General features: G+C 42.1%; 2 protein-coding genes and 1 long non-coding RNA gene across 9 annotated transcripts in view; 2 read left to right on the plus strand and 1 right to left on the minus strand.

Annotated features, from left to right (window-relative positions):
* Positions 1 to 252: 252 nt before the first annotated feature.
* Positions 253 to 2,195, plus strand: LOC113646858 (ictacalcin-like). Its single transcript, XM_027153333.2, has 3 exons — positions 253 to 410; positions 1,603 to 1,754; positions 1,877 to 2,195. Exons 2-3 carry the CDS (start codon positions 1,608 to 1,610, stop codon positions 2,015 to 2,017), a joined length of 288 nt encoding a protein of 95 aa, XP_027009134.1. The 5' UTR covers positions 253 to 410; positions 1,603 to 1,607; the 3' UTR covers positions 2,018 to 2,195.
* Positions 2,196 to 3,152: 957 nt separating this feature from the next.
* Positions 3,153 to 21,285, minus strand: LOC113646865. Its single transcript, XR_003441542.2, has 3 exons — positions 21,180 to 21,285; positions 3,990 to 4,066; positions 3,153 to 3,306 (listed from the first exon to the last, which is right to left on the minus strand). It is a non-coding gene; the product is annotated as an uncharacterized LOC113646865 (long non-coding RNA).
* snx27b (sorting nexin 27b) overlaps positions 17,765 to 24,503 on the plus strand; it is a 33,055-nt gene continuing 26,316 nt past the window's right edge. For 2 of the 7 annotated variants that reach the window (XM_047811337.1, XM_047811335.1), the window contains exon 1: positions 17,769 to 18,265. In XM_047811337.1, the coding sequence (XP_047667293.1) occupies positions 17,979 to 18,265 (287 nt within the window). In that variant the 5' untranslated portion in view covers positions 17,769 to 17,978. Of the gene's footprint in view, positions 18,266 to 24,503 lie in introns of all 7 variants that reach the window. The other 5 variants (XM_047811334.1, XM_047811333.1, XM_047811336.1 and 2 more) reach the window with 5 other exon arrangements.

Consider the following 24,503-nt stretch of genomic DNA (forward strand, 5'->3'; position numbering starts at 1 on the left):
ATTTTTATTCCTTAGGAACACATTTTTATTCCTTAGGAAACCAGACAAACATAGTTTCTATGGTAAGATGAAAAGTGGGAAAAAAATAGAAAAAAGTAAAACATTGTAGTGCTACATGGCAAATTTAGATATAGGAGCTTAAGCTGAAGTGTTATTTTATTTGCATCTTGGTGAAGTAATTAAGGTATTTTTTTTATAAATATGCGACACATTTACAGGCATAAATGGAGACTGAGAGGGAAAAAGGGGAAGGACCAGGATGGCAGAGGTTGTTTTGGTAGGGTGAAAAGGAGGATGGGTCAGTGGATGTCAGCTGTTGCATATAATGGTCAGTCCATCCCTCCTGGACTCACTTCCTCCTTCCCTCTCTTCATCTGTGTTGGTCTAGCTCTCAGCTCACAAACTTAAAGGTAAGTTTAGACTTGAAGAAACTTTGAGAAAATTTTGAATATCACAGAATTGTGGGTGTGCTCAAGGAAAGGTTTTGCAGAGTGTATGTTTTTGAGATCCTATTCTGAATTAAATTCAAGGTTGTTGTTTGCTGTAATTTTTATTTTTTTTTTTTTTTGCAATGCTGCTAGTGATTTTAGTGATTTTTATAATTTTATACATACAATTTTTTAATGTTCTGTGAATATATACTTTCAGGATATTGTTTAGAGTGCAGGTTACTGCCCTCCTTCTCTCTCTCTCTCTCTCTCTCTCTCTCTCTCTCTCTCTCTCTCTCTCTCTCTCTCTCTCTCTCTCTCTTCTACACTCTCTGCTCAATTAGATCTCCATCTCCATAAAAGTAACCTCCATCAAACATCTTGATTCTGTTTGATTCACTGAGAGTTTTATATGATTTACTTAGAGTTAAAGACTTAGAGGCAAGACTTGCACTGGAGGATGCTAGAAGGAGAAATATTTGGCTTTGTTGAATGTTGGCTACAGTCAGCTTTCTTAACTAGATTTTCTTTGTTAACCTCTAGTCTTAATTATAGTGAACAGCCAGGGTGTTGGCCATAATCCGCTAAACCAACTGTTCTACTTTAATGTTCCTCTTTAATCCATCCTCCTTTTTTGTGTATTTTTCCATGTCTCCTCCTTCATGGAATATTTTTTTCTTTTTGGGTGATTCATCCAATCACAGCACAGAAGGAATCATTTTCTAACTTCCCTTAGGCCAAAGCTAGGCATGGCACACTGTGTTTGTGTGTGTGTGTGTGTGTGTGTGTGTGTGTGTGTGTGTGTGTGTGTGTGTGTGTGTGTGTGTGTGTGTGTGTGTGTGTGTGTGTGTGTGTGTGTGTGTGTGCACATGCGTGCGTGTGTGTGCGCATGTCCTTTACTTGCTGTTAGACATTTTTTAACCAATTAATTGCTGTTTTAAAATAATTATAAAGTGCAGTTTGATATTACCTTTTTACTATAATTTCCTTTTCACCTTCATTCGTTTTTCAACAGATTATGTTCAGTAGACAAAAGTCAGACTGCATGTTCCATGCATCCTTTATTAGTTATCTGCCTGGGGATGAGGCTACACATCTTCTGGCTTTGTAGGTTGCAAATTCAGTGAGAGAATAAAACTTGTGGTAATAATTAAAGTATATATCTTTCCAAAAGCCATCATGTCCAAGTCGTCCCAGCTGCAGCAAGGAATGGCAATGCTCATCGCTACCTTTCATAAATACTCTGGCAAGGAGGGAGACAAACTTACTCTTTCCAAAGGAGAGCTACAAGACCTGCTCAAAAATGAGATGGCAGACATCTTTGGCGTAAGATATGCTCTTAAACCTTACAGAAGCAATTCATTTTATGACAGATTTGGAGATTCAACACAATATAGTGTATTAAAAAATAACTCAACCATAATTGCTTTGTACGTTTTGGTTAACAGAAAACCACAGATAAAACGGCACTGGACAAGATATTTAAGGACCTAGATGCTAATGCGGATGGTTCTGTTGACTTCCAAGAGTATATCACCCTTGTGGCCTGCATTACCATGCTGTGCAACGAATTCTTCACACAAAAGTAATACATGGCTGACCCATAACAACCAAAACAATGTAAAACACACCATTTGTTTATGTATATTTTTTGTTATTTTGATAAACAGAAAAAAAATGTTTGGCATCTTACAATGATAAACGAATGGAACAGATTGTTTGAAATAAACTATTTTAATACGAATTAAAGAACTGTGTTGAATAAAAGTGTGCTTGTTCTGTCTGTATAGCAATACATTGTTGAAAATCACAATACACATGCAAATAGAGATATAGAGTCTGGTGCACAAATAATATCAAAGAAAGAAAAATATGATAACAAATAATAACAGATCAACAAATATCCTGTTTGTACATGCTGAATATTTAACAAAGAGCCTCTGCTTGAACTTGATATTTGAACTTCTAAGGTCACAACACATCAAAAATGATTCACTGTTTAAGGTTTAAATGTAATCACCCAAAAGTGTTACAAGAGAACGAGAATATATATATTAAATGTTAGACGAAGCATTAGGATCTATGTGCAGTGCTTTTTTATACAATATCCAAACTCATAGTTAACACAGACCAATACAAGACAGTAATAATTAATGATTATTAAGGAAACATGATATCTCAGGATTAAAATACAGGCTAAGCAGAAACTTTGATAACAAAATGCACACAGTTAAATTTACACACTGCATATAGAGGCTTTGGTCACAGAACTGCTGCCTAAACTGAACCACCGATACAATGGGGTTTTCCACTAGGCCCCATCTTGTCTTTCTTCTTTAAGAGAAAAAATTTTGGGTTGCAGAGGACAAACAAATGTTTTCTTTCAACTGGGGAAATGTATCAGGGTCCGTGGAAGGGCTATTTTTGCCTTGAAGATATTTACTTCCATTGGAACATGTGAAATCAGCACGTTGAACTCAAATCAACTATTCAGATGTATAAAATAAATAAAGGTAAGTCTGCTAAATGCCATAATGAAAGTAGCACAGATGATGAATTCAAGTGTGTGAATTATGTATGAGCCTTAGATATTCTGTTATCCTTAGTTATGAAAGTGTACTGACCCAGAGATGTCTCCTTTACAATCTTGGACAGTCCCAGATTGATAAAATAAAGCAGGGAAATTAATCAAAAGTTGATTTTGCTCACTGGATTTGCATGCTGGTAGATGCGAGTAGGTGAAACAAACTAGCTCTGCAAAAATAAATAAATAAATAAATAAAAATATGTGATGAATGCAAGTAGATGGAAATCCAGCTTGTTGGACGAAGAGCAGAAAACTTGGCCAAACTGGTAGCTCCAGTTCTGGAACGTATGCCTATCACAGAAATCAAATTCCCATTACCTCTAAGATTATGTTGGTGTCTCAGGGATGTCAGGAAATGCGTGATGCTGAAAAGGCTGAGATTAAAGGTTCCTCTCATTGTCTATTTTATCTGTGATTATGCTCTGCATGGCAAACAGTTTGATATAATTAAAGTTGACTTGAAGACAATGCATAGGTGCACTTCACACAGACCATTACATTCCTACTTAAAATGTCTTCACAACCCTTTTGTTTATAGTCCTCTGGGCGGTGCCCATCCCTTCTTGAAAACAAATAAAAATTAACATCCTGTTGTTGTTTTTTCTGGAAAAGTACATTTCACTACATTGTCGTTCAGCAAAGACAATAACACTCAGAAAATGTATGTGGTAGTGTTGTAGTGTGGAATGTCTATATTCTCAAACCTTATAAAGCACTATCTAAGGTATTTTGCAAACCCAAGGGTTCTGAGCTACAGCCTCCTAAGATTCTTTCTGTATGGGCAAAAAAGCACATCCTTTTTGGTTCCTGTAGTATACTCCATGGAATAGGATAAGAACACATGGGTTATATTCATTTCCTCATCAAAAGTCGGTTAATTTTTATTGATTTATGGACTGAAAAGAACTGTAAGAATCTGTAAACAAAATCTTCTTATAGATATATATTTTTATACAGAAGACATTCTCACTTACTTCATCTACTCCTCTCCCACGAATCAACATGCAAAGCAGATAAGTCAGGAACCCTAGTCAAGGACCTTGAGCACCACCTACAGGTCAAATTGGAGAAGTGTGAGTTTCACAAAGCATTAGTGCCATTTCTTTGGCACGTCAATTCTTAAGAAGTAAAACTGGATCAGTCTAATGCAAAAGCTGTCAGCTTATGGTCTCACACAAACACCAACAACTTAGCAAAGCCCCTAGCAAACCTATTTCCAAAATTACTATTTCTTTTGAATTTCTGATTCTGCTTTGCCTTTGATTGCTCTGTTTGCCATTATTCAATGCTGCCAAACCACCACCCATAATAATGCATGATAAGTATTCTGATGATCCATCACAATGTAGAGGTTCTATTTAATTTTGACAGAACACCAGATGCAACCTAATGTACATTTTCATGGAGTTAATGATTTTCCTCTCTGCTGAAGGGCTTCTTCAGAAGAGTAGATTCACATGGACCATTCAGATAGTAAATGCCTCCATCTTGTGGAGCATTTGTTAAAGTTATGCTGATGCTCTAGAAACAAACTGAATCCATTTCTGTTTCTAAAAGTCCAGTTGCACCAGAAATATAATTCAGTAGCCCATCAGTACACTTGCAGCATTTAGAAATATTCGAAAATATCTACCACATAGAAAAAAATTTCAAAAATATATATCATATTTCAAGAAAACAATTAAAATGATCAACAAAGCAAAGTATTAATATGTACATTTTATAATAAATGCTGTCCAAACTGTGACAAAAGAAAGAAAGAAAGAAAGAAAGAAAGAAAGAAAGAAAGAAAGAGTATTTTGTATTATGATCCTTACTGACATTTTTTACTAACTCATTAATTTAGTCATCAAAAAAATAAACATCTACAGCCATGAGAAAACATACACCCTTTGTAAACTGGTTCTAAATAAAAAATATATTAGTCCAGCTACTATGAACAAACAAATAACCTAAGGTGACAGACTTTTTCCTTAAAAACATAAGCCAACATCCAGATATCAGATGGGATAAACAAGTACACCCTTTCCACTTCCACAGTTATTAAATACAATAATTAACTGTCAGGTATTTTCTAATGGGGGTGACGGTGGCTTAGTGGTTCGCATGAAGCATGTTCGCTTCACACCTCCAGAGTCGGGGTTCGATTCCTGCCTCCGCTTTGTGTGTGTGGAGTTTGCATGTTCTCGCCGTACCTCGGGGGGGTTTCCTTCAGGTACTCTGGTTTCCTTCCCTGGTCCAAAGACATGCATGGTAGGTTGATTGGAATCTCTGGAAAAATTGTCCGTAGTTTGTGATTGCGTGAGTGAATGAGAGAGAGTGTGTGTGTGCCCTGCGATGGGTATGCACTCTGTCCAGCGTGTATCCTGCCTTGATTCCCGATGACGCCTGAGGTAGTTCGGATAAGCGGTTGAAAATGAGTGAGTGAGTGAGTGAGTATTTTCTAATGAAATGCATAAGATTAATTAATCATCAATAAGTGGGACTAAAGCTGCATCCCAATTCACCAATTATACTATGTAATATAAGTAATTTTTGTAAAGAAAAATATACATTAATTTGAGTGTGTAGCTAAAGAGTATGTGAGTACTGGGACATACTAACATTTACATTTACAGCATTTGGCAGTCAGCTCTTATCCAGAGCGATGTATAAAAGTGCTTTTAAGTTTCTATCATTGAAAATATTAACCCTGGTTCACTAGGTTACCTTAAGATACCTTGAGGAAGCTCAGCAGCAGGGTGGTATGCGAGAACTTAGGCAGGTTGAAAACAAGTCGTGCAGCTACATTTTGGATCATTTGCAGAGGACAAATTGTGTTCATAGGTAGACCTGCAGGCAGCATGTTGCAGCAGTACAGTCTTGGGATGACAAGAGACTGAACATGTATCTGAATAGCCTGTGTGAACAAACATGCCCAAATCCTTTTGATGCTGTAGAGAAGAAACCCACATGAGTGTGTCACAATAGCAACATGTGAGGAAAAGGACAGTTGATTCTCCATGGTTACCACAAGCTTGTGAGCTGTGATATTGCTTAAGATCATTACTTAGGGACGAATCACCTGGGATGATCATCAGTTTGAGCAACAACTGATCAATTGTCATCCACGATGATGTGTGCCAGACATGCTGAGATTCTGAACAGAAGCTGTGGTATCTGAGTGAGGAAAAGAGAAGATAAGTTGTGTATCCTCAGAATACCAGTGGTAAGAGAACCCATGTAAGGGAGAAAGTAGAGGACCAAGTACTAAGCCCTGTAGGACACCAATGGAGAGTCTGCATGGAGCATATGTCACTCCCCTCCAAGTTACCTGATATGAGCAACCTTCCAGGTAGGAAGCAAACCATTTCCATGTTGATTTGAAAATTCCAAGACTTCTGATGGTGGACAAGAAAGTATTGTGGTTAACCGTATCAAATGCTGCTAAATGGTCGAGAAGGATGAGGTGTGTTGATGAAGGGCAGAAGGTCTTGCGAGATGGTCTGAAGTGAAGTGAAGTGAAGTGAAGTGACGTGACATACGGCTAAGTATGGTGACCCATAATCAGAATTCGTTCTCTGCATTTAACCTATCCAAAGTGCACATGCACAGCAGTGAACACACACACACACACACCGTGAATACACACCTGGAGCAGTGGGCAGCCATTTATGCTGCGGTGCCCAGGGAGCAGTTGCGGGCGTTCGGTGCCTTGCTCAAGGGCACCTCAGTCGTGGCCGGCCCGAGACCGGATGAGTTGTAAAATCTCTTTTGTTGCTATGGTTGACAAATGTGACACTGAAGGTGTAGGGGAATCCTGACTGTGAAATGTAGGTTCAGTCGGGGCAAAAGTGAAGGTCCAGCAGATTTTCTCAATCTTCTTGTGGTAAAAAGAAAAAAGTCTTCTGCAGTCAGAGAGGATGAAGCAGTTGGAGCCTGAGTAGAGAAGAGAAGATGTTGTGGAGAAGCTTTGAGCTTTTCCTTGTAGAAGGATGTCTTGGCAGAATATACTGTAGTGCCTATAGTGTCTCCACTGTAACCACAAAAAAACTTTCATTGAATACATTAGATAAAATTAAATTAAATAATATTTAAAATAGTATATGTCTATCCCTAATGAGCAAGCCGGAGGCGACGGTGGCAAGGAAAAACTCCCTGAGAGAGATATGAGAGGAACCAGACTCAGAAGACATAGACATATACTATTTAAAAATATAGTTTATAATAGTATAAACTATATTTTTAAATAGTATATGTCTATCCCTAATGAGCAAGCCGGAGGCGACGGTGGCAAGGAAAAACTCCCTGAGAGAGATGTAGCGATTTTGGCTCGCGAAACAAGGTAAATATTTATAAGAAATTATAACGTGTTATAATGACTCCTAAATGTTTTAACCTAAGTTGAAATTGGAGGTAATGGAATTAATGTTACACTTATTTGGTCTGTTCGTCCACCGAACAGACCGTGTGATCTTTATTAATTCTATGAAGGAGGTATCTTCCCGGCCAAGAAAGATTCACTTCCCTTTTACTTTATACCGTAATTTAAATTAAATTAATTTAATAGAGCATGTATTTCAGACCCGATGTTGCAGGTACCTTAATTTTGTGAGCGATACTCAGAGACAATCACTTGTGGCAAAAATATGGCATTTAATGAATGAGACAAAACACAACATAAAACTAACTACACAAACAAACAAAAAAGGAATTAAAATTGGGGAAAGGGAGGAGGAGACTGGAAAGAAGAAACTAGAGAAAGGAAGGAAAGGAATAGCAAGCTTAGACTCAAATTTAATCACACCCTAACTGGGAAATCATCACAGAAACTTAAATTCTCCTTATGATTCAATGAAAGATTCCTACTTAAAAATACGCATCTAAATTGATTGGTAGAGGAAACGGTTACTTGCATTGGTTTGCGGCACAAGAATCTGGATGTAACGGAGAAATCTCAGTCAGAATGGGGTCAGGCGTTCTTCCTGGAGGTTCTGGAGAGTGGAGCTTGCGGAAGTTCTATGAAGGAACATGGAGTCGTCTCTAAGCTGTTCCGAAAGTCTGACCACGGATTGGTGGTGTTTGTGACAATTTAAAGGTCACGAACTCCACCCATCTTTGGGGAGATGGCCAATACTACGGCCAAGATTTCAGAGGGAAAAACTCCCTTTGTTTCAGGTGTCTGTGGGCGTGGTTTAGCTATCAATCTTTTAGATGACTTTAAAGTTTTATCCAAGGTGTATTAAGACGGTATGGCACCTTTCGTGCTCAAATAAAATACACCATTGTTTGAAAAACGAGTAACCGATAATTTTGTGGTCATTTGGATACTAAACATGAAGGGTAATGACGGTATAAAGGCAGCGGTACATTACATACACAGATCAGTGATCAAAGTGTAACTGATGTTAATACAGTGTTGTGTTCTGACACATGAATAAGATACGCCCCTGTCAGGAAAGTAAGGAGCAAATAATTTTAAGTCAGGCAAGCCTTAACAGAAGAAACACATTACAGCAGGGTTATAAGAATAAGAATCTATGAGTATCTTATGTACTTATGTTTTATTAGTAAAAGGAATGTCTCATTGTGTTGTGTGTGTGTGTGTGTGTGTGTGTGTGTGTGTGTGTGTGTGTGTGTGTTCTGGTTGAGGGCCCCTATGAGATCAATCAGAGAAGCCGCATGGGGTTATCTGGTCTTTGTGTAGGCTCCAGTCATTCTGGAGCCAGTTGTGTGTGTGTAAAACTGGGTTGCTCATCGGTTGATTGAAGATTAGATGCCGAAGTTTAGGGTGCCAGGGACCTGGAATCTAAATGACCTGTACCAGACGCTACAGAGATATGAGAGGAACCAGACTCGGAAGGGAACCCATCCTCATTTGAGTGACACTGGATAGTAAATAATGTAAATGTAATTTCAATTCTAAATTAATAATAAATTATTATAGTACAGTAAAGAGCTCCTGAGGATCTAATGGGTCAGCAGAAATGATGAAGACCAGACCATACAGCTAACTGATGCAACATTGGTTCAAAGAACTCATGACAGTCTCTGGGCAGCCCTATCCACATTCACAACAATCCTATGAGTCACTGGATGACCATGCAGATCATTATTATAATGCATATATACTATAATGCATCTTAAAAGCAGTAAAGCAATCAAAAATTTCATAAGGCTAGTAGGGTTAGTGCCTCTTTGCCTAACTGTCATTAAAAACACTGAGCTGCACTCGCATCCGTCTTAGACTCTTTGTCCTGATAGAATACTTTGCCACTTCCATTGATGCATCAGGCAAGCTGGAAAGGTGACAAGCCCTCACTGCTGAGAGGCAGCTGACAGGTAAGCAGCGGCATGACCTCCATTGCATTCCTCTCCACTGTTTCTGCCACTAACACCTTTCCACTGATGCCCACTCCAGAGCTTGTGCAATGACAGCTAATTACTGTGGACGGACATGGCCAAGGTAGCAGCAGTAATCAAGGAGCTGTGATGCTTCCTGAGTTTTGTCAATTTCTATGGAACCTACATTCAGGGCTTTAGTTCCATTGCACTTACCCTCCAGCAACTATTCTATAACCCTGCACATGAACAAGCCATGTTCCAGCTCAAAGGGGACTTTGCTTCAGCTCCTATCCCCAAACACCTCGACCCACCCAGACCCTTTGTCGTAGATGTAGACACCTCAGAGACAGGCCAAGCTCCATTCAGCTGACATCTGCTTGGGATACTGGGAAATTCTCTCGTTTCTTTAAAAAATTCTTGAACACTTTGTCTATAATCAACTGTCTGTCTATCTCTCACAGATCAACCTCCAAGATCCCAACCAGTCTGGCTTTAAAGCAATCATTCCACAGAGATGTCTCTGAGAAACTACATGCTGCTAGACCAGGCAAATTGTCATCCGTTTTCATCCTCCTTGACCTTTCATCAGTGTTTGATACGTTCAACCACAAGTTTATCTTATCCACCCTCAGGAGTCTTGGGATTTGTGGATCAGCGTTTGAATGGTTTGCTTCCTACCTTGAAGGATGCTCATATGAAGTAACATAGCGGGGAGTGACATCTGCTCCATGCAGACTCTCCACTGGTGTCCCACAGGGCTTAGTACCTGGTCCTCTTCTTTTCTCCCTGTATACTCACTCTCTTGGTGAAGTTATTTCCTCACATGGGTGCTCTTTTCACTGCTATGCCGAAGATACACAACTTATCTTCTCTTTCTCACCACAGCTTCTCATCGGATGTCAGCATGTCTGGCAGAAATGTCATCATGGATGATGGCTCATCAGTTAAAGTTAAATCCTAGCAAAACTGAACTGATAATCATCCCAGGTGATTCATTCCCAATTCATGATCTTGCTATATCCTTGCACAACAATCTGATCTCCCCATCAGTCACAGCTCGCAACTTTGGTGTAACCATGGAGAATCAATTGTCCTTTTCCTCTCATTTTGCTTATGTGACACTCATGTCGGTCCCTTCTCTACAACATTAGAAGGATTCGGCCATTTTTGTCCACACAGGCTGCTCAAGTACTTGTTCAATTTCTTGTCATTTCAAGACTGGACTACTGCAACACACTGCTTGCAGGTCTACCTATGAGCACAATTCGTCCTCTGCAAATGATCCAAAATGCAGCTGCATGGTTTGTTTTCAACCTGCCTAAGTTCTCGCATACCACCCGCCCTCATCACTCCTTGCACTGCACCTCGCAACCACAGAGCTACCAGCACTGCTCCACCATCTCTCAGGGTATGAGGTAAGTATAATACAAGACTCTATTCTGTTCTGGCACCAAGGTGGTGGAATGAACTTCCCCTAAGGGTCTGGACGGCTAAGTCACTGGCTATTTTCAAATGACCAGGGCTATCAAGTGTCACACATTGAGCGTGACAGTCACTCATTGCGGCTCGCGCCACACATTGTATTTCTCATGCAGAAAAACTTACTATTTATCATATATTTAAAATGCTGCAGCACCCAAAATGTATCAGTCGCACCGCTGTGTCTATGGAACCGGGCTCCCCTGGAGTTCTTAGTCGAGCCTGCCACTTATCAGCCAATCAAAAAAAGAGGCTACACAATAGCCAATCAGAAAATAGCACTATTGTATATGGGTAAGATTTAATGCAACAACCAATGAAAAAAAGCATATCATGTGATTGTTCAGCATCATCCTTGAACCACAGAGAAAACCACTGGAGCTTCGAGCATCACTTTGAGCACAGAGTAAGTCATGATCTCCTGTTGTAATGTCCATCCATCCATCTTCTACCGCTTATCCAGGGCCGGGTCGCGGGGGCAGCAGTCTAAGCAGGGATGCTCAGACTTCCCTCTCCCCTGACACTTCCTCCAGCTCGTCCGGGGGAATACCGAGGTGTTCCCAGGCCAGCCGAGAGACATAGTCCCTCCAGCGTGTCCTAGGTCTTCCCCGGGGCCGGTTGGACATGCCCGGAACACCTCCCCAGGGAGGCGTCCAGGAGGCATCCGAAACAGATGCCCGAGCCACCTCAGCTGACTCCTCTCGATGTGGAGGAGCAGCGGCTCTACTCTGAGCTCCTCCCGGATGACCGAGCTCCTCACCCTATCTCTAAGGGAGCGCCCAGCCACCCTGCGGAGGAAACTCATTTTGGCCGCCTGTATCCGGGATCTTGTCCTTTCGGTCATGACCCAAAGCTCATGACCATAGGTGAGGGTAGGAACGTAGATCGACCAGTAAATAGAGAGCTTCGCCTTGTGGCTCAGCTCTTTCTTCACCACAACAGATCGGTATATCGACCGCATCACTGCACAAGATACACCAATCCACCTGTCGATCTCCCACTCCATCCTTCCCTCACTCGTAAACGAGACCCTAAGATACTTAAACTCCTCTACTTGAGGCAGGAGCTCTCCACCAACCTGAAGGGGGCAAGCCACCCTTTTCCGACTGAGAACCATGGCCTTGGACTTGGAGGTGCTGATTCTCATCCCCACCGCTTCACACTCGTCTGCAAACCGTCCCAGTGCACGCTGAAGTTCCTGGTTTGAGGAAACCAGCTGGACAACATCATCTGCAAAAACCAGAGACGAAATCCTGTGGTCCCCAAACCGGACTCCCTCCGGCCCCATACTGCGCCTAGAAATCCTGTCCATATAAGTAATGAACAGGACCGGTGACAAAGGGCAGCCCTGCCGGAGTCCAACATGCACCGGGAACAAGTCTGACTTACTGCCGGCAATGCGAACCAAACTCCTGCTCCGGACATATAGGGACCGGACAGCCCTTAACAGAGGGCCCCGGACCCCATACTCCCAGAGCACCCCCCCACAGGTCACCACGAGGGACACAGTCGAAAGCCTTCTCCAGATTCACAAAACACATGTGAACTGGTTGGGCAAACTCCCATGAACCCTCCAGCAACCTGGCGAGAGTATAGAGATAGTCCAGTGTTCCACGACCGGGACGAAACCCGCATTGTTCCTCCTGAATCTGAGGTTCGACTATCAGCCGAATTCTCCTCTCCAATACCCTGGCATAGACTTTTCCGGGAAGGCTGAGGAGTGTGATCCCCCTATAGTTGGAACGCACCCTCCGGTCCCCCTCCTTAAACAGAGGGACCACCACCCCAGTCTGCCAGTCCAGAGGCACTGTCCCCAAACTCCATGTGATGTTGCAGAGGCGTGTCAACCAAGACAGCCCCACAACATCCAGAGACTTGAGGTACTCAGGGCGGGTCTCATCCACCCCCGGTGCCTTGCCACTGAGGAGCTTCTCAACTACCTCAGTGACCTCAGCTTGGGGAATCGACGAGTCCACAACTGAGCCCCCGCCCTCTGCTTCCTCAGTGGAAGACATGTCGGTGGGGTTGAGGAGAACCTCGAAGTATTCCTTCCACCATCCGAGGATGTCCGCAGTCGAAGTCAGCAGATTCCCTGTAAACAGTTTGAGCAGGGCACTGCTTCCCCCTCCTGAGGCGCTGGACGGTTTGCCAAAATTTCTTCGAGGCCAACCGATAGTCCTTCTCCATGGCCTCACCGAACTCCTCCCAGACCCGAGTTTTTGCCTCTGTAACCACCCGGGCTGAAGCTCGCTTGGCCCTTCGGTACCTATCAGCTGCCTCCGGAGTCCCCCGAGCCAACCAGGCTCGATAGGACTCCTTCTTCAGCTTGACAGCATCCCTTACTTCCGGGGTCCACCACCGGGTTCGGGGATTGCCACCACGACAGGCACCGGAGACCTTACGGCCACAGCTCCGAGCGGCCGCGTCGACAATGGAGGTGGAGAACATGGTCCACTCGGACTCAATGTCTCCAACCTCCCTCGGGATCTGGTTGAAGCTCTGCCGGAGATGGGAGTTGAAGATCGCTCTGACCGAAGACTCTGTCAAACGTTCCTAGCAGACCCTCACTGTACGTTTGGGTCTGCCAAGTCTGTCCAACTTCCTCCCCCGCCATTGGATCCAACTCACCACCAGGTGGTGATCAGTTGACAGCTCCGCCCCTCTCTTTACCCGAGTGTCCAAGACATATGGCCGGAGGTCAGATGAAACCACCACAAAGTCAATCATCGACTTCCGAACTAGGGTGTCCTGGTGCCATGTGTACTGATAGACACCCTTATGCTTGAACATGGTGTTTGTAATGGACAAACTGTGACTAGCACAGAAGTCCAATAACAGAATACCACTTGGGTTCAGGTCGGGGGGGCCGTTCCTCCCAATCATGCCCCTCCAGGTGTCACTGTCACTGCCCACGTGAGCGTTGAAGTCCCCCAGTAGAACGACGGAGTCCCCGGTCGGAGCACTTTCCAGCACCCCTTCCAGACACGCCAAGAAGGTCAGGTACTCTACACTGCTATTTGGCCCATAAGCACAAATAACCATGAGAGACCTATCCCTGACCCGAAGGCGCAGGGAAACGACCCTCTCGTTCACCGGGGTGAACTCCAACACATGGTGACTGAGCTGGGGGGCTATGAGCAAGCCCACACCAGCCCGCCGCCTCTCACTATGGGCAACTCCAGAGTAGTAGAGAGTCCAGCCTCTCTCGAGGAGTTGGATTCCAGAGCCCAAGCGTGGAGGTGAGCCCAACTATATCTAGTCGGTATCTCTCAACCTCCTGCACCAGCTCAGGCTCCTTCCCCCCCAGCGAGGTGACATTCCATGTCCCTAGTGCCAGATTCAGTGTCTGGGGATTGGGTCGCCGAGGCCCCCGCCTTCGACTGCCACCCAATCCACATTGCACCGGCCCCTTACGGTTTCTCCTGCAGGTGGTGGCCCACAGAAGATCGGCCCCACATAGCTCTTTCGGGCTGAGCCTGGCCGGGCCCCGTGGGGCAAGACCCGGCCACCAGGCGCTCGCATACGAGCCCCAACCCCGGGCCTGGCTCAAAAAACCCTTATGAGTAAAGTAAAATCAAGGTCCGTGACGTCGCCCGGTAAGGCGCAACGGGGCCCCGTCCTGTTGTAATGTTACAACAAATTCACAACTTGTTTGACACTAACAATGACATTTTGACTGCTCTTAGAAATGTTTCCCAGATCATCAGCATCAGTTTTTCATGAGTGTCTGTAACTTAGCCAACAGTTTTACAGCCTGTTCACTCACAACACCTGCTCAGAACAAGTAATCTAGGGCCAGTGGTTCTCAAACTGGGGGCTCTGAGATGGTTCTAGGGGGCCCCGGTTTTATGACATTTTAGAAAATAATTAATTTATCATTAATTAAATCTCAGTATACACTACATTGTATAATTTAATATGTTTTGTTTAATTCAAATATTAAGCTTTGGAATGTTTTGTCATAAATTTTCTTGCCGGTCTTTAAAACTTGAGAGCCCTGAATGACTGTTGAAGACCTACTTATTCATGAAACACTTCCCTATTTGTTGTACGTACAGTATGTCTAAAAAAACAAGACTTCATGGTATCTAAAGTATGTAACCTAGTGAACCAGAGTTAATGTATCCAATGATATAGACTTACAGTAAGCACTTTTGTACGTCGCTCTGGGTAAGGGCATGTTGCCAAATGCTGTAAATGTAAATGCAATAAAGATGCTGCTGGGTGTGTCACAGTGGTGGGGTTGGACCAAAATATGAGATGTTTAGTTTAATAGCAGGGGCAAATGACCCTAAGGACATGCACAAGAACTGTTCACAGAACAGAACTCAGACAGAAACAATACAAAAATACAGTAAAGAGAATAGGCAAAAACATACCAAAATCCAAATGATCAGGCAAACGAAGCAACAAGGAGAGCAGTCAAAGGCAAAAACAGAAAAACAGGCAGAGTAACAATAAGAAATCAAACAGAGACAAAGGCGGGATGACTAACAGGAAACTGAGAAGACTATATGGTGAAGAGGTGATGTCGGCATCCTTATATAATGCCAAGGTATATAAAATGGATGCCGACCCAGAAGTGCGTGCCGACATTGCACGAACCATGAAGTATGCATCTCTATGGAGTTAATACAGATGGGCCCATTGACAGATAGTGTGAAAACAAGACCCTGTGAACAACCAGGCACTTAAACCTCAGACAGGCCTGCAGATACAGTAGCTCTTCTTTGCCTGCTTTAGCTTTACTCTTTCCTATTGACTGTGCTCCAAAAACACAAAAGTCAATGTACTGTCCTGCATTCACTTGGCCAAGCCTATTTTAGAGGGACGAGCTGATTCTACCCCCTATTGTCAGGTCAACCAAAATACTGAACTCCATTTTGCAAAATGTCATGGCCTATAAGCATTGCCACCTTCTCCCATTGCTCCAATCCTATCAACAATTTGTGCTATAGTAACTCTTTGGAGCAGATGGGCTAGCCTTTGCTCCCCACAGGTATCAGTGGGCTTTGGGGCACCCATGACCCTGTCTAGTACTAACCACTACATACTGGAACCACCGCAGAAAACCTGCCATTTTGGAGATGCTCTAACTCTGTCATCTAGCCGTCAGTTTGGCTTATATGACACTTATATTACATTTACAGCATTTCGGAGACTAAATACAACTGAACAATTGAGGGTTAAGGGCCTTGCTCAGGGGCCCAGCAGTGACAGCCTAGCGGACATGGGATTCAAACTCCCAACCTTCTGATTGGTAGTCTAACATCTTAACCTCTAGGCTACCACATACGCCACTTTTTCAAAGTAGCTTAGATCCTAATACATTTGAACTGACTGTTCACCGGCTCCCTCATATATCCCACCCCTTGTCATATGCCATATGCTAATCAATATTATTCACTTCACTGGTCAGTGGTTTTAATGTTATGATTGACTGTATACAGAACAGTCATTGTTCTGAGATCAGGTTACTGCTTATAGGTCTATCTAGAAAGGATTCAATTTACGGAATGTCTTGTGGGAATCTCTTATTTTATAGGAGCTTGTCTGTGAAATTATTAATGTCCAGATTTTTCATGTCGTTATTTTTCATAGGTCTCTGCTGAATAAATTAAAGACAGAATTGCCTACTGTCACCAAACTCAGCAAATGTCTGATCATTGTGGAACCATGCACATGTCGATGAGCTAAGTTAATGTTTTTTAGGTTGAAAAAATTATGTCCACTGTGAATTGCTTAATCAGTTTTTTGCTTCCCGTATTTAGTATTGTAGAACATGTGTCATTGACCCTAAACAATATATTAAAAACTCCCTGAGTTACAAAAATAAAAACAATTAAAACTTTTGTTTTAAAATTGTATATTCATACAAGAGCCAGTGTCACTTTATGACTCTGGTGCTTCTTGTAACACTTTGGCACAATGTTGTGAATGAAGTGTGACCTACCATTCGATCTTGCACAGAAAATACAATCCACTTGAAGCTCAATCGTCTTGTGAACAATTTATTTCTCTCTGGATGCTGGATTTTTTAAATCACTGATGAGACATGTAAAATCTTTACCAACGTCTCCATGATACACAAAAGATTTAATTTAGCCATTTAATCAGATTGGATTTGTTTGTATTCTTCCTGTGTCCAAGTGGATTTCCCCAGGGTCCTCTGGTTTTCGCCTACCTCCTACTGTGCTGGTACTAACTGTACTTTACTTTATTAGCCCGAGGCCTGGTTGGGTCAGGTAGGATGTGTCTGCATGATGTCCTATGAAGGCCTTGACTCCCTTCAAGTGTTCATGGGATAAGCTTTAATTTGGTATTGCTTCGTAAACTATATTCCCAGTTACATTCCCTCGCTATGTCAAAAAGCTCATTCTTTTTCAATGCGAGCTGGTGAATTTCAACACGAGTGTTCTTGATGCAGACCCTAGATGTGGACGTGTCCAGTGACTTGAAAAAAGTTGCAAAAAGTTTAACAAGTAACAATGGGAGTGAAAAAAGAAGAGTAATTTGATGCAAAAGCACACACTGCTTATCCTTTATATTTTATGATATTTAAAATAAAATAAAGATCCAGAATGTTTCATTTTAGTAGCAGGAAAACTGATTTGTTGTCAAGTGGAATGCTAGTTGGGCCAACCTATGATAAAGGTTATTACTATGGCAACCAGTAGTAGAAATGCATACTGACCAAGAGGCATTCACTAAATTCCAGGGGTTTCGTTACCACGACGTAAAATGGGCGTGTTTCCGGAGGTCTTGGAAAAAAGCAGTCTTTTTTTTTTAAAGAGAGAGCATACTACGAAGGACAAAACAGTCATACAGGTAGATTTATTTTAGAAAACAAATAAACAAACAAAAACTAGAGTTAGATTATCAAATAGGCCGCGCCTACCCGATGACGCAATATCTGTTACGCTGTTATGAAATAAGTGCATCCACTGCCCCTGGCAAGACTCTGACTACATGTCCCATGATGCACCGTTTTGTTGTTACGTGAGGGAAAAACAGAAGAAGCGCCTCGTGACGGGTCGGGGGCGTGGCTTAGTTTCTCTGGGCTGCGCTCTTGGGCAACGGATAATCTAATGTATGACCGGGGAGTGTGAGAAAGCGGTGTCCTAACGGAGATTTATTATTTTTTCTGGATTTGAAACAACATGGCAGACGTGGTGGAGGGAGAGGACGTGCGCTCGGCTGCGCCCTCCGTGTTGCGCTCCTCACGGCACGGCTCCGGCGGGAACGTTACTGCGGGCCCTCGGCTTGTCCGCATTATCAAGTCGGATTCGGGTTACGGCTTCAACGTCCGCGGCCAAGTGAGTGAAGGAGGTCAGCTGAGGAGCATCAATGGCGAGCTGTATGCGCCGCTGCAGCATGTCAGCGCCGTGTTACCGGGCGGTGCGGCGGACAGAGCCGGCATCTCCAAGGGCGACCGCATTCTCGAAGTGTGAGTTACGTTAATCTGCTGTAGCTAGAGTTAGCCTGCTGTAGCTAGTCTACTGTATACGCGTTCATCTAACTAACAAACAGACCTGAAATACTGAAATCGAGCGTAGTTTCAACCATCAATAAAATATATTCGCGGATAAAGCGAGACCAGTAGAATTAGCGATCTTCCCTGACATCTTTCAAAAAAAAAAAACTAGCCATATTACAACGAGAATTAGCTTTAGCTCCTTAGGACTGTTATTTCTTTCCCACTTATATTCTGACAATCCCCACCTCCTGCTTAGGATTGGCTAACGATGTCTCCTGTGCTGGGATTGGTGTAGAAGACGTTCTTGCAAATTTACCCAGCCAATCCGAACCACGGAGCCGCAATATGGATGGGAAAAAATGCTTCTGTGCTCCTTGTTAGCTAGCCAATCCACCAGACTTTGTTGACATTTTTGGTGTTTAGTGTCACGAGTGTGGTTGCTACTCAGCAGCCCGGTACGGAGCAATGCTTGGAAGGCAGCTAAAAGTGTTGACGCACGTTAGAGGTATTTAATGTTTGACGCTCGACATTTAGTTGAACGTTAATTAGCTAAAAGTATAGACCCCATATCAGCTAACCCAGCCAAGCTATCTGACCAGATTAGGGTGTCACGTGGTGCAACGTCATATTTGGGTCGGAGACAAATTTCTCACGTTTAAGTTTACAGCAACTGGATGGAGAGAAGGCGTTAGGATGGACTGTAAAAACTATTAATTATAAAGATAAAGATTTATTTTTTTGGCCTACAGGATTAGAGATTTTGAACCCTGGTGACCTGTTCAGCTCTTGGTCTGGTCAGATTTACATTCTGAATATAATGCAGTCTTTGCAGCTGTTTTGAATAGCCGCCTCATTTGAAAGAAAAGGAGGTTTGTGTTGAAGGGCCTGTCTTCATTATACATTCTGATCACACACATCAGCACAGCGCACAGACAGCCTCTCTGTTTCTTCAGCATCCTGCAAATCCAGTGCAGCTGTTAGCACTGTGAGGATGAATTTACAGAAAATAGGCATTGTAGAGAGACGGGTTACGGGTATAAAATGCTTATACATTGAGTAAGATGTTTGTTTGGGTTTTTATCCCATCCCAAATGGTTAGTAATCAACCCATACTTTGGCAAACATACTCCAAGGCTCGCATCGATGATCCATCTACTCAGCATTGCCCTGTGTCAGACAAGCAAGCGTGCATTTGCATTTGGCCTACTTGTTGATATTCACAAGGGCACGTCACTGATGCTGGGCTCGGTTGCCATGGCGAGGGATGCGTTTCTCTAGCGTTGGAAGAAGGAAAGATAAACTTCGGCACTAGCTCTGGGTACATTGGCTGGAACAAAAACTGAGATATAGTGGAAAAAAAAAAGAAATGTAGTGAAAATCACATAACTTTCTTCTGTGGCTGAAGGTTTTCAGTTTATGTCCGTCATCACCTGGAGTTCATGTCTCTGGAGTCATACAGCTAAGTGACTGGACATGTTTGAACTTGATGTTTAAAGTGGCCTGTGAGCTCAAAACCGGAGACAAGACAGTCTCAACAGTGGTAGCTAAGTTCAATTCAAACCCAAGTTGTTTGTGTTATTTGCACAGTTCAGGGCGCGTTAATTTCCCTTCCAAACCATGTCCCAGTTTTTTAAAAACTTTGTTTATGTGCTTATGTCTGCTTCAATTGCCACTTTAAAAACGAAAAGGCTTGCTACACTCCTACAATGCACTATGCATTCTACTTTAGGGGCTGAATATATGGAAAATAGGATAGTCTCAAATGGCACATTAGTGTTTTTTCACTAGGCGAAAGTACAAGCCACTTCCCAGTCGATGGCAAATACACATAACATGACGTCATTAGTGCTGTAGGCCATCTTGAATATTTCTCCTCATCCAGCATCAAAGCCTGCTAGCTTCGACCATGCTTCTTTACATGCACGTCTTGTTGTTGACATTTTCATTGTGAACGCATCACTAACAATATTTATCCTACAGAGTTGAGTAGAACTGTATCTAAGTATGCAATTGGGGATGCCACTTAGGTTTAAACATGTATGACGCCACTATGGAAACTGTGAGCCTATGATGTGCGGTAATGTGTGTGAGATGAGGCAAAATAACAAGCGTTTGGAGATGTTGACGTGTATTACTCAGAAAATTAGTTGCATATTTGATTTCATTTTACTGGCTAATCTTAATTCTTTTCCTTCTCACCTCATATAAGTGGAGACTTATACCCTCATTACCATAGGACAGACCAAAAAAACCTGCTAACCTGCTGACAAATAACTTGTAGCTCGGGACCGATCTGAGGCACATTGTGTGGAAATGTTGCAGTGGACAGAAATCCTACAAAATGAACTTGTGGAACCTTTAGGCTGCTCATGGAATTAGAAATGATCTTGATATGAAATCTTTTTTTACTTCTCGCTCATGTGCATGCATCAGACCCCGATCAGTTCTCCTCTTTGACCCCTCACATTGCCTTCTGCTAGATTTCTACACATCCATCTAGTCCAATGAGTTTGAAGAGCAATTACATTTAAATTCTTCAGGAAAGTCATGAAATGAAGACATTCAGTATAATTAAATAGTCAAATGAAGTTAAATAAATAATAGTTTTGGTGGAAGAGACTTACATGATGAAATGAACCATCCTTATGAAATATTTATTTATGGTTAGTGTTATAAACATAGTAATACTACTTACTACTAATAATAACAATGATGTTATTATTATTGTTATCATTATTATAGTTTCTTAAAAATGTTTTTAATAAAGTTATTTTTTCTTGACTTAATACTTTATAGCATCTCTTTAAACCTGACTGATTATTAATTTTTTTTCCCTTCAGCGTAAAGGTTCCCAAAAAATAAAGTTTATAGCCATCGTACTTACAGATGTTGTGAATCGATACGTGTTCGGTCCATGCTTATTTCTGTACAATGATCGTTTGGTAGATTGTGTAGGATCTCACAGACACTAGGGTTAGGGTTTGGGTTAGGACATTACCGGTAAAAAAAAAAAAAAAAAAAAGGGTGAACTCGATGAACATTTAGGAAACTTTAAATTCAGGAAGATCAGCTGACTTAACCACAGTCCTGCAGCCAGAGAGAGCTGAAAAGGGAAGTGCTCCTTGTACTAACTTAACAATGGGGTGCGAACGTTTTGTGAGAAAAAGCACAGGGACAAGTGTAGAAAGACAAGTTAGTGTTTAGTTAAGTAACTTGTCCCTAGTCCATAAATAAATAAAAAGTTGTCCTAAGAATCTCCACATGCACTATTTCTTGCATCAAATAATAATCTCGGATGGAAGCACTACCCGTATCGTTCTCTGCTTGATCTATCGCTTTGCTTGTACTTCATGTGAATATTAAGTTTGTGAGCAAAAACATTCAAATGTCAATTTAACTCTCGTCTCATTTTCATTCCATCGGCCATTCATGTCATTGTTAGGGGTTCCAGAGTGTTTCATAGGTAGCATTGCAACAAACTTGATTGATTAGCAGCCACGACACATACAGAGTGACACAAAGAGCGAGCGAGCGTCCCATCGTAGGTGTTCACGGGTCTTCTCCACACCTGAACGACAAGAGACACTTGTTCAAGAAGAACATAAATTCTTGAACAAAGAGGCGGAAAAAAGCCTATCTAAGCAGATCAGATGAGCCCCGAGCAAAAAAAAAAAGGACGTTTGCAATGCCTCCAGCTTTTTTAGGCTCATGATGACACAGGCATGACTCACACACACACACACACACACACACACACACACACGGGAGGAATTTCACCTTCATTCAGAGCAAATGTATCTATTCTTGTATTGCTGAACATGGAGTAAGTCATTAAGAAGCCTCAGAGGTATTTGAATCCCATTCACACATCGGCTGCGTGAGCACTTCTCTATCAGTCTCTATCCATCCTTCAGCCCCCAAGAGTCAGGTGTATGAGTTAATAAGCATGTTGCTAGTCTGAAAGGAGAATAGAGTGCTGCAGGAACAAAATGAAGGAACCAGAATTGCATCTCATCATCTCATCTCAAAGTCAGTGGGGTTTTTAGTTAAATGCCCGAACGGCCTGTCGAAGGTCTGTGGTTAATACAAGCACAAGCTTTTTTCCCATTTTTTCCCACAACGTAAAAGACACTACTAGGAAATCGTTGTTTATAAAATGTTGGTTAAAGATTGGGTGTTGGTAACCAGGAGCCTAATGTTTCAAGCCCTTTAGCAAGACCATTAAAGAATGTTAAAGCAAAAAAAAAAAAAAAAAAAAGCAGCTGTTAATGTTTAATGCAGGATAAGAATGGAAAGAATCAGCATGTGAGGTTTGGGCCCTCAGATACAAAATCCAGCATTTCTGTATATCTTTATTACCTGAAAACAGGACCTGGTGTTGATCGTTGACCATGCTATTAATTTAGCGATTTGCTGGTTGATTGATTAATAGTGTTGGAAACTGATTGGTTAGGATATCCAGGCATCTTCCTTCACAGCTTTTCAGTCATTTCCGTCTTTGAGGATCTGTCCAAGACATTATTAAAACCTGGAAGGATAGTGGTGAACCATCATCTTCTAAATATTTGGACCAAACAGCTGTGTAGCCTTGAGAAAATCACTTATCAGTGAGGCTAATGGGGAAAACTGTCGTATACTAGAGAGAAAAAAGGACCCTGTTGAAGAGTGAAAGGCAATCAGGGTATGAAGAAGGGTGGATGAAGTGATTTACATTTGCGGCATTTAGCAGACACCCTTATCCAGAGTGACTTACAACTGAGAAACTGAGGGTTAAGGGCCTTGGTCAGGGGCCCAGCAGTGGCAGCTTGGTGGACCTGGGGTTCGAACCCATGACCTTCCGATCAATAGCCCAACACCTTAACCGCTGAGCTATCACATCCCACACAAGCGATGCACCCATCATGCCAATACAAATAAAACTGGACTAAATTGTAAACATTTGTGCAATATGATGTTATTGGAAAATAATCAACTTCCCCCGTTGTAACACCATTACACCAGTCCACACAGGAAAAGATTCTGTGATAGAATGTTACAGCTAGATGCTCAGCATCTGACAGAAATTGAACAGCGCCTCATATCACACGCTTTGTACGGTCACAGACACCTTATGTGTTGTGTAAACAGTGACTGTGGCATTTGAGAGAAAAATAATAATGATGTCATATGGTGACAAAAAACTCATCAGTCAGAGCGAAGAAGAGACAGAAATGACTGAGTCTTGACTGAGAAACCTGCAGAAGTTGGATATTAATGAACGCCCGGTCAAATTCACAATGGCAACAATAGAATACAAAGCTGTGAAGGTTAACAATAGCTGCACCAGGATTACTATTTAGCCCAGGAAACCCCAGGATTCTGTTTCCTGTTTACAGTGAATTTTTCAAGTGTGAAAAGCCCTTTTTTCAATTCTAAACGATTATTAGTATCTCACATGTTCCTTCATCTCGTTACTTATAACGTACAGGTAACTAAGCCGGATTATGAGCCACAGATTTGACCAGATATGAGGACAACGTTATTGGAGTGACGACTAAACCCCATGACAGGTATATGTGAGGAGAGATCTAGTTGCAGGATCAGTATCAGTGTCTCAGCTCAGAATGCTGGATCAGATATCTGAGCTGAAAAAAAATGTATTTGCGTTGTATTGTGTTGTAATACAGTAAAAAAAAAAAAAGGTAAGCCAGTAACTGAGTCACTGAGTCGGCTCACCAGTTCAGCAGTTACAGTGTAGTAAAAAAAACGTAGTAACAGAGATGAGAAAAATGTAAAGATGAAGTCGTTGTCACACTCAAATGGCCAGAGATAGACCAAAACTCTTTGGCGTGGAAAAGTTTTTAAGATTTTTTATTTATTTTTTTCTCGACCAAATTTCCAAGCTCTACATCAGTGCCTTGTAGGATTTACGAGATCGCAGAATTGAACACAAAATCATGTAAAGCTGCCATATTCAGAACTGCTTGCTTTTTTTTTTTTTTTTTTTGTCAAAATGAATAATAATTTTCTGCAGATTTTGGCCAAGATCATCCACACACACAAAAAAAAAAGGTACTCGCAGAAATAAACTTCAAGCATTTTTGGCTGCAACAATAACATACATACATACATACATACATACACAAAACAAAACTGCTGTATAACAGTCGCAGCACTTTAAGAACAGGTACTAACTTCTCTCTGGAATGTTGCACAGCAGTAAAGCAAT

This window comes from Tachysurus fulvidraco, chromosome 3 (genome assembly GCF_022655615.1).
Source record: "Tachysurus fulvidraco isolate hzauxx_2018 chromosome 3, HZAU_PFXX_2.0, whole genome shotgun sequence".
NCBI lineage: Eukaryota > Metazoa > Chordata > Actinopteri > Siluriformes > Bagridae > Tachysurus > Tachysurus fulvidraco.

Coding starts and splice junctions, on each gene's coding strand:
- LOC113646858 (XM_027153333.2), top strand. CDS start 1,608: ATGTCCAAGTCGTCCCAGCTGCAGCAAGGAATGGCAATGCTCATCGCT. Junction 1,755..1,876: donor AGATGGCAGACATCTTTGGC/GTAAGATATGCT, acceptor TTTGGTTAACAG/AAAACCACAGATAAAACGGC.